A 17593-nucleotide genomic window follows, 5' to 3' on the forward strand; every position below is an offset into this window, starting at 1 on the left:
TTCTTGACATCAGGTCTATTAATGACTAATTCAGTTCAAACAACCAACTTATGTCATTACTTCAATTTAGGGAACTGGATTTCATTTGGTGCAGCTCTCTCGTTTTTACTCACTCCCTCTCCCGACCCTCTATCTTCCTCACGTGTGCCCGAATTCATCAAAGTTGATAATAAAGGACAAATGAAGTGTCATCTGCAGTCCCTTTTAACTTTGAGGTCCTATAATTCCAGATCCCAACTGTAACTGACAGAACGTGGCTTCAATCTAAGCTCAAAGTGGCCATTGCCTTGTTGGTCAAATCTGCTGAAAATTAGAAAAAGTTTCTGGAAGTATTTTAATCAAAATGAAGTATGTTCTTCCCATAGTGCTTTATTTCTTCGATATCTGAGTGCCTGATTCTAACAAGTATAGTGCCAGCTGATACTGGTCATCCAGACAGATTTCAGGAACTCCCAAAATGTGTGCAGACTATATAACTAATGAAAAGCCATGACTAGATTTGGCCAAGATTCAACATGAAGAAGAAATCTTGCATTTTATATTTAGAATACTTCAGTTCTTAAAAACTCAGATATTTCTAAAAGTAAATGATAGTCTTTATTTGGGGTTTCCAAGGCAGCCTGTAGGAGAACAGTGATCCATTAAGATTTTTTAAAAATACAAAAACTTTTATTTCTCTTTGTAAAATCTAATTTTAAAATTTTTGTGCGTGTTTTCAAATAGAACACTTTGTGAAAACAATACATGCAATAATAAATGTATTTTTCAATCTAATTAAAAAATATATAGACATAGACACATAGAGTTTTATATGTAAATACACACACCAAGTACATGTAACCTCCATATTTTGGGCTGATAGGTATGTGTAATCAAAAGATTTGAAGACCATTGGTCAAAAGCAGGGGTTAGCAATTTTTTTTCCCTAAAGGGCTAAAGAGTAACTATTTTAGGTTTTGTAGGCTGTGGAGCCTCTATTAAAATTGCTCAACTATTCTATGAAAGCAGCTATAGAAAATAAGTAAACGGATTGGGATGGCTGGGTTCTAATATAATTTCATTTAGAGACACAGAAATTTGAAGTTCATATGCTTTTCAGGTCATGACCTGCTATTCTTTGTTTTTTTTCCAACCATTTTGAAAATGTAAAAGCCACACTTAGCTTTTGGGCCATACGAAAATTGGTGGCTGGCTGGATTTGGTCCATGGGCTGTAGTTTGCCAACCCCTGGTCTAGAGACATCCTGCAGACTGGAGATAACTCTTGGTAATTCTAAGTGGTGATGATTACATTATTTCTAGAGTAAACAACGGATGAACTGGTGTATTTCCCTAAAAAAGAATATTCTGTCCTATGCATTGTCAGAGAGCACCAGACAAGAGATTTAATGTCTTCCAGATCACTGTGGGGAGTGGAGTAGGTACTACAGAATGTTCTGATCACGCCTGCCTCACAGTTCCTTCACTCTAAATGGTAATGTCATCATTTACCTGCTGATGTAAGAACCATGCACCAATGCGCTTCATTTACTCCAAGGACATGGGTTAGGTTTTTGTTTTTTTTTTTTTTTAAATAAATAGCATCATATAGATTTTTCTCTGTGAGGATATATGAAAAAAGTTCTCTCAAGAAGGGTTGTGCTTTTGCATGGTGTTAGGTTTGCTTTATAGTCATCGAGACTCTTAAACTTGATTATCGCTCCCTTTTTATATGAGCTGCTAGGAAGTTTGGAGCCAAACTTATTGCTCATCTTTGGCAAGTGTGTAGAAATTCCCAGCTCGGATTTTTGCATATTAGCCTCGCTCCTTGCTCCAAGTTTCTTACCCTTGTTTGCCATTTGCCTTAGGCCTTCTTATTTTACATTGAAATCTTTGTGGGCTGCCTTAGATTCTTTTTGGAATAAGACCAGTTATAAATAAGTAAGAATAATAGGAATATGGCTCACCTATCTGTCCTATTGTTCTGCCTAATGTTTCCAGTCTTTTGGCTACAGCGTGAACACCATAACAAAAATAATGTTTATAGTTTTATGATATGCTGAGTCTGTAAGTCTGGTGAATGAACTAGTGTACACATTAGAAAGTGTGTTCTGTGACTCAATTTTCAGCCAGAAGGACCAGAATCAACTGTGAATTTAAACATTTGCCTTTGTGAGCAAATTTCTGCTTAGGAAGATCAACAGTGAACCCTTTTCTTCCTTTGCAGGCACTCATTTCCCCAGCAGTCCTTGGGTAATTTATCAACCTATGTCTTTGGTGATGGCGCAACTCACCTGTGCTTGGGATGGGACACTGTTCACAGGGCTTATTCCAGGCCCGGCCAATGTTGTAGGAACAACAGCACATCTTCTTGGTCATATTGAACAAAAGTTCTCCGTCACAGGTCTGGTTGTCAGCATAATAGTTTCTGTAGCACAGACTTCTTCTCATATCTAGAGGGAAGGGGTTGGTGATGTCTCGAGGAGAGCAAGACAGATTTCTAAGGGGATGCTCAAGGAGTGCCCTTCTTTTGGATTTTACTGAAACTCGACTTTGATGAGAGCCGGGACAGCCTGCCCTTACACAATTTTCTATCCACATATGCTGCTGTAAGAAAGGGGACTTTGAGAAACGTATTCCCTGGCATTTTGTGCCACAGAACGAAGTCATTATGGAGCTGCAGAATTAATAAACTTTACACAACTCTCCACCCAGTCTCTCAGTAACAATTCTCCACTGCTATTTGGCAACACTTTTCTCATTTCCGACTCATGATGTTTTAATGCTGTAGGTCAGTGCTGTAAATATAATTGTATAAAGATACACCCAAAGTCAAACAAAAGAAGTACTATGAAACTGTTGTTTGGGATTTTCCAACATCACATTCTAAAGAAAACTCCCAACCACCCACACAAGGTGGGGAAAAAAGGCCAAGCTTATGGTTTACAAGGGAGGAGGCTCTGTTGCAAAGACAGTGAAAGGGTGGCAGGCAGCACCCGGTGGATGAGTCAAGTAACACTGAAGACCAACTGCTGGGCTTGCAGATGAGGACTCAACCAGCATGAGTCAGGAAAGCCTGGACTCACCCATGCAATTGTTCCCCCCATTCACTTGCATGTAGTCTGGAGGGCAGATGCAGGTGTAGTTGCCGACAGTGTTGTAACATGTTCCCGGACCACAAATTCCAGGGGTTTCACATTCATTCACATCTGGAATCCAAAGAGAAAGTGGTATGTGAATATGAAGACTCCACTCTCTGCAATAACCTGAGACTCAGTGTCCCTGTAAATGCTGACAGTGGTCGAGAAAATCCACAGGGGCACTTGGAAATCTGGATAAGAAAAATAGATGTTTAATTCATCAGTGTCCTTAATTCATCAGTGTCCATCTATGCTCAGTGTGTGTGTTTTTAAGAAAGGAGGTTCCAGAAAAAGAGGTTTGCCTTCTGATACGAGTTCCTAATAAATAAGTAACATTTATTTTACTGTAACATCCTCAAAGGCATGCAGAGATGGAAATGTGGACAAATTATAATTCTCAACTGTCCTTCAGAAAGATAGCTAATACTTCATATGTTTTCAAAATCAGTGGAAGGATATATACACCCTGAAGTCATCAACAATGGGCTTCATGAGTCTGCGCGGGTAAGGTGGTATGGAAGGAGATGTTTCACACCCCTGTCCAAACATAGGAGTTGATTCTAGTCTTTGTTAATTCCAGGGGTCTTAGAGCTATGTCATATACATTGTGGTACTCAGCTAATACCCAGCGAGGTTGTCACTTATCAAGGTCACCTGATAAGACTTGTGGAGAGCCAGAGGAATATTTCTCCTCCAGGATACAAGGATGTATCTTCCCTAACTAGTCGTGTGACTCCTGCATATAGATGAAAACCATCGCTTCCACCCTGGTCTGTGGTCCAAGCACTCTGAAAGCCAAAAGTGGTCAGTGGTCTCCATCTTTCCAATATAGGAGTTATCACTTCCATCCTAAAACCAAAGAGCCTGCCTTTTTAAGGGAAGCTCATTTCGGCGCAGTCGTACAGATGATAAATTGTGAAGAACAGGAAGAGGAACTCAGAACCTCCCAGAATATACAAGTCACTGAAATGAGTCCTGTGTTACTCTAACAGAAATGGCTTTTCTAAAGTGCTCAGAAAACCAGAGCCATAAGGGGGACTATGGCCCAAGATAATAAAACTCCACTTTTCTTTCTTAGAAAAAGAGGAAGATTTGGGATGTACTGGAAATGATAGCACGTCAGTAACATTAATACAAGCTGCCCCATGTGCAGGGGCTATCTTCATGTTTAGACCGTTGTGCTATATTGCTAAATTCTTAGTTTTTCTGGTGATTCTATGCTGGTTTTGGGGGTCAGGTCTCAAGTTGGAAGAACTCCTCCTCCTTACCATCACACACTCGGGTATCTTCATTCAGGTAGTAACCGGTTGGACAGCGGCACTGGAAACTGCCAAATGTGTTGATACATTTCCCACCTTGGCACAGCCCGGGGAGCTCCTGGCACTCGTCGATGTCTATCACAATGAAAACAATGGCATTTCTTCAGCATTGTCAATAACCCCGAGGACGTTCAAAAAGTGCGTACTTTAAGGTCAAGGATACAGAATTACCTTCCAATATAACTGTGATAGGATTGGGCCGAAAACCTTCTCCTCCAGGGCAAAGAATTTTATACTCAGCTATTGAAACAAAAAATCGAAGTGAGTTCTACTGAAAAGAAATAAAATAAAATAAAATGGAAAAAAAAGTGAGTTCTTTTGAACCAAAAATTTCTAGAAATAGTGTTCTCAAGAGAAAGACTGACATATCCAGCTGAAAATATTCACTTTCAGTAATCTTTAACAGTTACCCCACCCGTCTTAAGCAAGTCAACAACTTTGTATATACATATTATTTTCAAATGGCTTTTACTATGTGTGCCAAATAAGTGTTAGCCCGGTGTCCCTAGACTTTGGACCCTCCACCTACTCTCCTGGCCTCATGGTCTTGGGAACTATTTTATTCCCTATCGCTGTCACTATTTCTTTGTACAGATTTTCTTCTCCTTTTTATTTTCTAACAAACTCCTCCATTTTTTATATTTTGTTCAGCCTTACTTCTTCTGTAGGGCTGTAATTCCTTCCTTATTAATATATTTTTTTAAAGATTTTATTTATTTGACAGAGAGAGAGATCACAAGTAGGCAGAGAGGCAGGCAGAGAGAGAGGAGGAAGCAGGCTCCCCACTGAGCAGAAAGCCCGATGCGGGGCTCGATCCCAGGATGCTGAGATCATGACCTGAGCCAAAGGCAGAGGCTTAACCCACTGAGCCACCCAGGCGCCCCCCTTCCTTATTAATATTAATCAGCTTGTCTCCAAAATGCTTTCCAAACAGAACCTTGGGAAAAGCTTGTTCTTTCTTGGTTCCCATCCTTTTTTTTCCTTCCCTTCCCTTTTCTTTCTTTCTTTTGTTTTTAAGATTTTATTTATTTGTTAGAGAGAGAGAGAGAGAAAGAGAGAGAGAGCACAAGCTGGGGAGAGGTGCAGAGGGAGAAGTAGGCTCCCAGGTGAGCAAGGAGCCTGATGCGGGGCTCAATCCCAGAACCCTGGGATCAGGACGCTTAACTGACTGAGCCACCCAGGAACCCCTCCTGTCCCACTTCTCTCTTTAATGCCTAGAGATCTTTCTTGCCCCTCTGTTTCTACTGAGGGCAGGATTGATTCCTGGTTTCCTAAACCAACTTTCTACAGCGTCCTTTGATTCCCTCCCGTGAATTCTGTCATTCAAGTATTTCATGCAAAAACATTTATTTCAGTGCCATGCACCAGCAGTGTAATACATACAGGTACATGTGAATAAGAATGAACTAATCTGCTGTGTCCTCCTGGTGAGCTTCGATAAGAATCAGCTCTTTCAAAATCATCACGGTCTTTCCAAATCTGATAATCCCTCTCCTGGCTTTCTGAAATGTTATGAGTGTATGCCTAAACGTATACATGTATGTATTCCAGTTCTAGCTCTGACCCAGTTTGGGGTAGTGTAGACCTCTATCGCTTTGCCAATCACTATTAATCAATAGAGCTGACTCTCCTACTTAAACATCTTGGCTTGTTTCTTTCAACATCAATAAAATTAGCTATCCCCCTCTTTCTTTTGTTCCTTCCTCCTCTTCCCACAAACACCCATTCTTTTTAAGTCTTCTCTTTCAGGTCACACCCTCCCTTTAAGGACAGTTTAAAAACACCCAAGTCATCACTACCTCTGCCATTGAGAACTGGCTTGCCTTTCTTAAGAGAGGAGAGAAGGAGGTATCTGCTAAGAAAGTATTCATCCCTGTGCTGAGTGCTTGACATGAATGACTTCTTTTAATCCTATAAGGCATGACAGGAATGAGGAAACTCAATCTTGCTAACTGTAACTGACCCACAGTGACATGGGTGGCGAGTGAGAGAGTCCTAAGTGGCACCAGGAGTGCTCCTTTCCCTGCTCATGGCACTGTGCCTGTGCTTTCTTCCCTTCTTGAGACGTACACTGAATTATAGCTTTTCTGTCTGGATCATATCTTGCTAGACTGTACACTTCTGGAGGACAGAATCCAGTCTAATTCATCTTTGCACACCCAAAGCACACACTCAAGGCACTCAACAGATAATTTTAGAACAAGTGAGTAAGTGACCGTTCAGCAAGGAAAGAATCCATACCTATCCCAATATATATTATTAGCAGCACCACTGACCTTTGCCTAAGAAGCTATATCTGAGTCTAACTCCTAAAACAAAGCCCACTTCGAAAAACGAGAAGCCTTTTATATTTTTAGAAGACTTATTTATGTCCATAAAATCACATTCTGAAGCTTTCCTTCAAGTCCTATCACAAGAGTAGAAATAGTCTTCCCTTTCATATTTATTTGACTAATTGCTTCTCTTTCACCCAGGGACACTCTGGTCTGTCCTAGAGCTTTTGAAAACGAACTAATCATCTCTTGACGACAGGAGAGATCAGTCATTGTGTTCCTTGGAAGCTAAGCAATATTCTCTAAGTAACCTAGCCTGGAAAATCTTTAAAATAATGCTATGTGGCTTTTCACTCAGAAAGAAGTGAAGTGTGGGCCCGCCCCACCTGACCTTTTAGTACAAGCCAACTGGGGACACTTCTGATACCCAGATCGGGAGTGGGGTCCCTCAACAGGGCTGAGAGTTTTGATCTTCCTTCCCTGACCAAACAGTAGAGACTGGTAGCAGCTCGCTCTCTCTGTGGCTTCTATCCTGTGGATCTAGAATGGACAGCTGGCCTGAGCAGGACTAATAATAATTTGTGGGGCATAAGGAAACATGGGGGACATGGGGAGATGGAGAGGAGAAGGGAGTTGGGGGAAATCAGAGGGGAGACAAACCACGAGAGACTGTGGACTCTGAGAAACAAACTGAGGGTTTTGGAGGGGAGGGGAGTGAAGGTTGGGTGAGCCTGGTGGTGGGTATTACGGAGGGCACGTATTGCATGGAGCACTGGGTGTGGTGCATAAACAATGAATTCTGGAACACTAAAAAGAAATTTTTTTAAAAAGGGAAGAAAAAGAAAGTAAAAACAAACAAAAAGCAGGAGGATGTACACTTACACGTGTTCACAGGAGGGCACAGCTCACACGGAGTACCCCAGGCTTTCCCCAAAGAACAGCAGCAGGAAGCCTTGGAGACACCAACTCCAATTTCATTGCTACAGGCTGTATCTCCGTTGTCTCCTCGAGGCCGAATATCCAGATAGCAATTCCCAGAGCGGGTATCTATTTACCATATACGGACAAAAGAGTGTCAGAAGATTCCATCTAGGTGAGGACTGAAAATTCAAATCCATCTCAGAAACTGTTTAAAAACCAGAATTTAGTTTTACTAGGAAACTAAAAAGTGCCCAAACACATATACTGGGACTCTGACCTATAGAAAAAAATAACTGATTTTTTTTAAGAAAAAAATTGAGTGTGGAATGTTCAAGGCTGCTTTAAAAATAAAAGTATCCTTCTCTAAGAAGTTTTAAGAGCTTACCAACACAGCCGACTCGAGTCGGGTTCAGCTCAAAGTCGGGGGGACAGTCACAGGTATAGCTGCCTGGGGTGTTGACACAGTTCCCGCTGATGCATGTGGTTGGGTCCAGACACTCATTGACGTCTAAAACCAAACAGCGAGGGGCACAATTATCAGCCAATGTGGGGGCAGACATCACCATAAAACGGTAGCACTGGGTCTGGGGCTCCCCACAAGAATTTTAAGAGTTACTAGTTATAATTACACCTAGAAATACAGTCTTCCACTTCTGAAATAAAACCCCTCAGGAAGGAAATATGTCATCGTCTTTGGTCTTTTTCCCCTGGAACACATTTAGCATTCAAATTTGTCATCAGGAGAAAATAGAACTTTGGAACTAGGAAAAATATTCCAGTCAAGGTAACTGAAAGCAAAACACTACTGTGACCTCGGTCAACCAAAAATTCAGACACAGGTTTTAAGAAAATATATTTAATATGTGTGGCTTGTTATTTCATCAAATTAGAGCAAGATGTCCCAGGGAACCCTTAGGAGCGGGCAGCTTCTGCCGCTTCCCCAATTGGGCATGCTCGCCTTGGTGCTGCTGAGTATGAGCGTAAATGCGTGCACAAGGCTTAGCATGTTCCTTCAAGCCTGCTAAGAGTCACTCTCCCATCACTGGTGCTGTGTGGACTATTTCCCTTTCAGTTTCTATTCCAAAAATATGCGCAGAATTCCATATTTAGGACATGGGTTTTGGCACACTGCACTCTGTGTAATCCTTTTGTCTGTTTGGAACACTCATGAAACACTCAAGAACAGACAAGCTGACTCAGAGAGAGGAGGATGGGGAATGAGGGTGATACCTTCTCCTTGGGCTTCCCTCTCACCCCACCTTGGACCTGGTAACCCTCCTGCAGGTTCCACGGCAGACAATTCATTTGTTCAGACTGCCTGTGAACTTGGAGGGACAGGGCAGACTAATGGGAAAGGAGGGTAGGCAGAATGAAGCTGATGGTAATCTGGTGGTCCCGAGGAAGGAGTATGGGCTGTGGAGAGGCAACTTCCTCAGGTATGTTGGATGTCCAGCTTGGTGTCATAACAGTTTTCAGAAAAAAGCAGAAGAAGAATGCCTGGGGAAGAGTACCCTGGTCCAAATTTATTTCAGGGAGGGGGTCGTGATAGTGGTGGTGGTCATCATAGTCTAGAGAGCCACTGAATGATAGCTTATTTAGGTAGCTGGAAAAAAAACAACAACACATTTTTCCCCCTGAAATCCTGGGCCTGTCCAGAAAGAGAATTGCAAATTTCTTGCAAAGTCTTAACTCAGTGCCTAAGTGAACCAAGTGATGGTCTACTGAGGGCCTATAGCTTTTCTCATTTTTTTCCTTATGCTCCCTGAGAATTCCTTGCTCCACAAGAAAACAACCTCTATGCTAGAAACTGGTAGGCGAGTTCTCTGTATCACATTCCCTGGTGACCAGAGACAGGCCAGGGTGGCAAGGGGTGGGAGTTACAGTGGAGAAGTGCAAGGAGAAAATTCAAAATCCCAGCACAGTGCGTGCCTTTCAAAAGGAAACTCTACGCAAATGTGCCTAAGGAGAAAAGGAATAGCTGGGAAGCCTTACAGCCAGTGCACTCCTAGAACCTTCTTCTGCGGCCATGAGCTCAACTGAGACTACAGATCTTGCTTCTTCTGCTGCCTGCTGCTCTTCCCTTTGTGTCCTTATGTGTAACCATTTCCCAGGAATTTATTCTGGGATTCCTATTGCCTTCTCCCCGCTTTCCTTTTGTGACTGAGCAATCCTGCGAGGTCCCAGGGAGGCCCCAACAGCCAGGTCTCCAGGACAGTTGGGAGCAGATTCTGATGTGAACAGATGTCTTACCTGTGCAATTCCCACCACTTCTGTCCAGTTCGTAGCCGATCTCACACTCACAACGGAACAGGCCGGGAAGGTTATGGCAAGTTCCAAAAACACAGATGTTCGGAAGGGAGCACTCATCAATATCTTGGGGATGGATACAAAGGGGGAGAAAGGAAATTTATTTATTTATCTTTTTTTTGGCTAAAGGAACTGCCTAATGTCATCACCCGATGCTATTAAGAAAATGAAGGCTATCTCACTTCAATCTAGGTGCTTCTCCTGTAACTAAATCAGCTACCATGGAAGTGAAGCCTCTTAGGTGAGAACTTACTTTTTTTCAGCCCCCAGTACATGCCAAGCAATAAGCTAAGCATCACACATGTACAGTTTCTGCTGTTCCACACGGGCTCATGTCCCTTTTGTGAAGTAAGAGTCTAAAAGGCTACTTTAGACCCTGTTCTTTGGTTGTTCTTATCTATACAGTCACTGTTCTTATCGTGGGTTTAATTTCTACAAACCGCAAAGGCTCTGTGGTAGCTTTTATAATCAGTTTTATAATCCTCTGGATCCCTAGAGCTACTTTGGGTGCTTACTGTTGTGGATGGAGATCTAAAAACTGCAGAAGCCTCTTTCAGGCCCTGGTCCTCCCCTCACGCTAACCTCCTGCTTGGGTAATGGACACGTAGCCGCAAGCACAGCCTCGAGACTGGCTTTAAATAGCCATAATCGCTGTGCTGGCAATGATTTATATTAAGAACAAACAAACAAACATAACCTTCCCTTATAGCACAGGGAGAAGCAAAACTTTGACTGTGACTATTTATGTTACCAGAGGTGGCAGAGACCCTGTTTTGGTTGGATGTTCAGAGTAACAAGAGTAAACAAGGCATTAGGCACATGGTCAAGAGCATAATCTGGTTTCTTGCCTCAGAGGAATTTTATATATCAAACTCTGAAGAGTTACTATAAACTGTTTAAAGAACACCTAATGGTTCCGTAACAAAGAAAAGTATTTACAGAGAACTCTATGAGAGAATGAGTATGCATGTCCTAGTGAAAGTTAACGTCCTATTAACAAGCAACAGTTATTAGTTAAGATATTAATCAGCATCTTGTTTAAACTTCTACTATCAATGGTTATCATTTGTTTATTTCTACTGAAATCTTTTTAGTTCACTGTAGACGTGCTAATTCTTCTCTGTGAGGAATAATGTACTTAGACTTGACAAGTGTGGGGAAAGAGAAGAACCTTGTGCTTCCTAGTGGGAGCCCTCCTGAGCCAACAGGCTCCTAGGGTTCTTCTTGTCTGACTAACACCTCTGGAAGACAGAGTCTTGAGCTAAGAGACAGCATGACATACAACATTATCCCTAGGGGCCCCCTACTGAATGGATTTGCAAAGGACTCTTCCATGTTCACATATATTAGATACTTAGAGACCATGTGAGACATGCCCAGTACATTATTCTACATATGGAGAAGATTATCTGCTCTGTTATTATTTTAAAGCTTTTATTTCTAGAAACCAAACCATAGCAGAGATTAAAAACATATTTAAAGAGAATCCTTCAACAGGACATGATTTGGGGTCTGGTACTTGGAGCTCCTTCCCCTAGGAGGTTACACTGATCTGACCACACTCAGTTAGCCTCTCTCTCTCTTTTTCCTAAGACCAAGGGGTGTACTCGTGTAGATCATCTGGCCAAGGTTGGGTATGCAGCTTTGTGGCCAGAAAGCTGAGATTTTTCTCTGCACGAAGAGAAATGGTCCAGTTAGAGACCCAAGACCTCCACAGACTGAACGGACCACCTCAGATCTGAAGCCAAAACATACGTCAGTAGATAGCTAAGTAAGTAAGTAAGTAAGTAAATAAGTAAATAAATAAATAAGTAAATAAATAAGTAAATAAATATTATATATAATATATATCAATATATAATAATAAATTAACATGTAATATATAATATATATTTATCAGGAATGCTCAAATAACCTAAGCTTCTCAGGCCCTGCAAGGGCCCCGGCAACTTCCCCTTCAGTTACCTTCACAAGCTTTCCCGTCCGCACTGGGCACAAAGCCCATGTCACATTCACAGCGGTATCCTCCCGGGGCATTCAGGCACTGGCCATTGCCACACAGATTCAGGTTCTCCGAGCACTCATCAAGATCTACAGTCAGAAAGACACACAAGTTACTCTTCCCCAGTTAGGAGCTTTCCGGTTCCCCACGTCTTTCATTTTTTTTTTTTTTTAAATCATTGTCAACTTCCTGAGTGTAGTGAGGTCTCATCATAGTTTCTATTTGACACCTTTAAACCCATTTTTTCCTCTTCTTTGAATGTTAGTATTGACTAATCCATGAATATGGGGCTCAGATTCAGAATCCTGAATGCTGAATTATCCCTAATGATGTAAAATGAAGAATAAGTCCAATGCATCATTCAAATTAAGGCTTTCGTGAGCAGGGTCGTGCACAGAAGGACGCATCCATGACAGGAAATTATGTGCCATGACTTGTGTCCATTTCTCAGGTTTCAGACTTGGCTCGGATGGGCAGCAAAAGACCTAGAACACCAACTATGGAGGAGGCCAAACATTCCTGTCTGCTAGATCTCTCCTGAGCTTTGCTAATAACCACAGGCACTAAATATCAAACATATGAACCATATATGCCCAATACATAAAACTCTAAATATTTTCTAAGGAGTAATGGGAGGTTTATGACAATAAAAATTCACTGGGTTGGACAAAAACAATTTCAAATACGATAAAAATTTTCAGCGAGTTGAAAAAGTTCCAGGTATATTAACTGACTGAGCCTCAGTTTCCTTTATGTTTAAATGGAGTCTTGTGAGGGAAGTTTTCAGGATACATAAATGCTTTCAAGTCACATGAAACAGACCTCAATATCTTATGTTCTAGAACGTCTGAATTCCTGTTCCTCACATAGCTTTCTACAGCAAGCTCACCCTTGGGTTTGGTACAGAAAACAAGTCAACAGTGGAAGATAGGCACAAAAATATAAAGGCTAAGGATTATAAATGGAAGTGTGATTTTTTTTTTTAAGTAAGGACATCATTGCATACAGTGATACCCATACCAACTATATAACTAACTACATTTAACTTCTGAGGTCTCTCTAATTGACCTGGTTCCAAATTTCCATTCCACGGGGAGGTAGTTTCAAATAACCAATCATCTCTGTTCAAAGTTGACTATAATGGACCAGAAGAATCGACAGTCTGAAAGACGGAGGAACACCTGGCTTTTCTGGTTGCCATTTACGCAGTTGTTCCTAGCATGAGCTTACCTGTACAAGTGAAGCCGTCACCCGTGTATCCTTCTTTACAGAGGCAGCGATAGGAGCCCATGGTGTTCTTGCAATCTGCATGTTGGCTGCACATGTGTGTTCCATTGGAGCATTCATCCAGATCTTATGGAAAAAAGTCACATCATATGAACAAAAAGCATCACATTTAGAGTCAGTAGCATAGACATTTTTTCTGTACAGAATTAGTATTTTCAGTTTATAATCTACACAGCTCATGAGAAGCATCTATTTTTCAACTCACCGGTGCACTTAATGCCATCTCCAATCCATCCTGGGCTGCAGTTACACTTGAAGCTTCCTGCCGTGTTAGTACATACAGCATGTCTGTCACAGTTGTGTGCTCCAATCTCACATTCGTTGATGTCTGGAAAAATCACCCGTGGTTTAAAAAAGTTTAGCACAGATGCCTTTTTGGTCTTTTAAGTAACTTAGCAATAGCAGGTAGCAACTTCAAAAGTTGACTCACTTTCACACTTTCCGTAGTATAATATAGATTGGTTTGGTGACTACATATATGACTCTACATATATTGAACAGCTTTAAATTTTAATTTATAAAGAAAGGACAATACGATGCTACTTGCTACTATTAATTCTAATTATCTCCCATTACTTTAATGTAAGCATCTAGTCCCTGCAAAACAAAATGGACCTCTTTCTAGTTGAAGAACTTAAAAAGTGATTTGCCTAACGTTCCATGGCATTAAAACACATGGTCACACTTTTCTATTCCCAGTATTTTTATTAAGTCAACTACAGAGTAATGGTGCACATTGTTATCATATCTCATACAAAGGAATACAATATTGTTGGCATACTAGAAAACTTTTTCACTCATACATCATGTATTAAATATATTTTATTCTTCAATGGACATATATTATTTAATTATGCTATGTTTTTAAAGAAGTTTTACTTTAGGCATTGCTAATTCAAACATTTGCAGGGAATTTTCCTTCAGGCAGTGAGTGAACCATCTTTCCTCTAGCTTCTTAGTGTTCTAGCATGTTGGAGACCCAAGGCGCCTTGTATATTTCATGTAAAACTCAAATCAATCCAATGGATATTTTTCTGTAAAAGGAGCCAGATTAAGGTCGCATTACTGTCAAAAAGAGAAAACAGGCCTAAAATGGAGTCACTTCTGCTAAGCCCTGTATCAGCAAACCACGGCTTAATACCTAACTTAATTGCTTAATACCTAACTTAATTGAAACGAGACTTTTAGCTAGTCAATCTGGAGTTACCTGGTTAGCACTGAGAGGTAATCTACCTGATAGACCTCTTCTGTCCCCATAGGAAAGTGACCTTGCCTGAAACAATCTCCTCTTTCCTTGTTTCTCTGGCCCCTTCTACCAGAAAAACCTTCCACTTTGTACAGCTCCTTGGAGCTCCTTTGTATTCACCAGATGGGAAGCTGCTGGGTGCATAAGTCATGGAATAAAGCCAATAAGATCTTCAAATTTTACTCAGTTCAATTTCATTTTTAATACTACTAAAAGACTTCAAATTTTTGAAAGTTCTCTATTCTCCAAAATTCCATTTCCAAATTTGGCCAAGACAGATTCTATACTATAAAAAGTGCTATAAAATATAAAGTGAAATGTTTTGTTTTCTGTGATATTGTGACTTATAATGAGAAATAAACATTTGGGGGCACCTGGGTGGCTCAGTGCGTTAAGCCTCCACCTTCAGCTCAGGTCATAGATCTCAGGGTCCTGGGATTGAGCCCCGCATCAGGCTCTCTGCTCATCGTGGAGCCTGCTTCCCCCACCCCTCTCTCTGTCTGCCTCTCTGCCTCATTGTGACCCCTCTCTCTTTCTCTGTCAAATGAATAAATAAAATCTTAAAAAAAAAGAAATAAACTTTTTTTCCCCTGATTCGGATACAAAGCTCCTAAAACCCTTGGAATTACCTAAGTGATAAGAGCATAAAGATGTCCTTTTATAATATTGATGAGGTAAATTTTGGACTTCACCTCAGGATGGGGTTCGTTACCCGGAGAATCAACCATGTGATTCAAGGGCTAGAACTTTCAGTTCCACCCCACCAACCTCCATCAGAGAGAGGACAGGGGTTGAATTAATAGCCAATAACCAATGATTTGATCAATCACGCCTATGTAATGAAGCTTCCATAAAACACAAAAAGATGGGTTCATAGAGCTTCTGGATTGGTGAACATATAGAGATTCACATAGAATGGCCTCGAAGCTCCACACCCCTGTCCCATGCCTTGCCCTGTGCATCCCTTCCCTCCCCTGTACTGTTCCCAAGTTGTATCCTTTTATAATAAACTGGTAATCTAATAAGGAAACTGGTTTCCTGGGCTCTGCGATGGGATAGAGTGTTGGTGGGAACCTCTAATTGATAGGATTAACAGCCAGTCACTCAAAAGCCCAGATAACAACCTGGACTTGTGACTGGCATCTGAAATAAGGACAGTCTTGTGTAAGTGAGTCCTTGACCAGTGAAATTTTTCACTATCTCTGAGTAGATATTGTCATCGGAATTGAGTTGAATTTTAAGACACTGTTAATGACCGGAATTAAAATTGGTCCAGAATCCTTATTCCCCCAAATGAATCCATAATGAAAGACAGGTACTTCACTTTATAACAACTTTTTCATTAACTAAGAACTCGTAAGCCTGGATACTATGACTCTATATGGAAACCAATGTCTAGCACAAAACTTAGGTCAAGAAGGATAGTTTTGGCATGTGAAATGTTGCAAGAATTTTCAGTGATCATTTGAAAAGTGGCACGAAAAGAAAAACTGGGCAAGCAACTTGTGTTTACCCTTTTGTTTACTTAAGAAGCCCAATTAAATGATTTGAAAGTGTTTGGAAACATGCTGTTTGCCAAATGTTCCATCTGAAGCCCTGAAATGGTCCTGGCATCTTTGGCTTCTTCATAACTTCTAGAGCAAACACAAAATAAAATAATGATATTTTTCCTACAAAAATACTTCGTAACATCACTAAAGATTATAAAATGAAAACATGCTTGGAAGAAAGTTCTTGGAATTACGACGTATTGTATGGGTGAATTTTAATGTAGCCTTGGCAGCCACGTGCATCTCCTGAGTTATTAAAACAGGTCAAGGGAGGCACATACCAGGCGGCTTTAGACTTGTGACTGGAAGCTTTAACCAACTGAATAATTGAGCACGGCACATTCCAAGGAAATAAGGAGGAAGGCCAGCCCAGGGATAACAGTGGTAAGTATGCACGGGAATTCAAGAAAGTAAGCCTGACCTCACGGGCTCCCAAGCGGGACCTTCAACACTTCTTTCTTCCTCAGGTAACCACTCCCCTCAGAGTTAAGGACCACTTTTGCAGAGTCCTGTCTTCATTTCCCTCCTTTATTTGTCCTGATCTCTGAGTTGGGTAGAAACGATGAGCTTCCATTGCCTAAGTATTGAAGCTTCTTAATGTTATAAAAGTCAAGGAATTTTCTAAGTGGAAAAAACTCAGAATTTGACTTTCTTAATTGTCAGTTACTCAGAGGAGGATACCGTGGTCCCCAAGAACATGGGGACTTTCAAGGGACCCAAGACCAATAAGTGGCAGAACTCATTTCTGAGTCCGTTAGAACTCTTTTCCCTGTCCACTGCTTGGCTCTCTTTCCCTTGGGCCACAGCAGCTGAATCATGCTGATTTCTTCAATCACATGAGGACTTTATTCTAAATCTCAGTTTCTGGAGTTTTCAAAACCTTGTGAGCATTAACAGATTTACAGAAATTTTCTCTAATCTTTTCTACTAAGTACAATTTTCAGAGATGTTCATAGCCTGTCCACCTAGTAATTCTGTAATCTTTTTCTTTCCAACTTTCTAAGGCCCTTGATACCTTCCATACTTAATCTTGCAATTAAGAAAACGGACATTTCTTTTAAAAGGAGTCTCCCTCCCTCCCTTTTTAAATCAGTAATATGCTCATATAAATTTCTAACTCAAGAAAATACATGTAGTTTTACTGCAATGTTTTCAAGGTGAAAAGAAATTCTATCTGTGAGAAGCCATGTATTGTAGGCTTTAGGATACTAGGAGATGATACTCAGGAGCCAATATCCAACTCTCCATTTTATGAATATTTGTTTAAGTCATTATCTCAATGACTTACTCTCGGTATATAACAAGTGAATTAGAAAGAGTTGGTCATAAGGTGTAAAGGCATCCTTGAGGAAAGCTCCTTGCGTGTATGTATATGTGCATGCATACTATTGCCGACTATTATTTATTAATTATTTCCATGTCAGCTTTGGGCCTAAGACTGTACTTCATTATAAAAGCAAACAGAAGGGGAAACTGAGCCATAAGGAAAACAAGCAAACAAAATGCTGTATTCAAACGTTTACTCCTCAACAGTGTGAAGGAAACATAGCACATGTTTGCCAAGAACATC

The 17593-nt window shown here is 40.8% G+C and overlaps 1 protein-coding gene across 1 annotated transcript in view; it reads right to left on the reverse strand.

The window, feature by feature from the left end:
- FBN1 (fibrillin 1) overlaps window positions 1-17593 on the reverse strand; it is a 230747-nt gene that overhangs the window by 46276 nt on the left and 166878 nt on the right. The window contains exons 32-41 of the mRNA XM_047736217.1: window positions 13433-13555; window positions 13171-13293; window positions 11904-12029; window positions 9882-10004; window positions 8017-8139; window positions 7593-7757; window positions 4609-4677; window positions 4387-4512; window positions 3065-3187; window positions 2273-2431 (exon numbers count right to left, since the gene is read on the reverse strand). Of these exons, the coding sequence (XP_047592173.1) occupies window positions 2273-2431; window positions 3065-3187; window positions 4387-4512; window positions 4609-4677; window positions 7593-7757; window positions 8017-8139; window positions 9882-10004; window positions 11904-12029; window positions 13171-13293; window positions 13433-13555 (1260 nt within the window). The remainder of the gene's footprint in view (window positions 1-2272; window positions 2432-3064; window positions 3188-4386; window positions 4513-4608; window positions 4678-7592; window positions 7758-8016; window positions 8140-9881; window positions 10005-11903; window positions 12030-13170; window positions 13294-13432; window positions 13556-17593) is intronic.

Source organism: Lutra lutra, chromosome 7 (genome assembly GCF_902655055.1).
Source record: "Lutra lutra chromosome 7, mLutLut1.2, whole genome shotgun sequence".
Classification (NCBI taxonomy): Eukaryota; Metazoa; Chordata; class Mammalia; order Carnivora; family Mustelidae; genus Lutra; species Lutra lutra.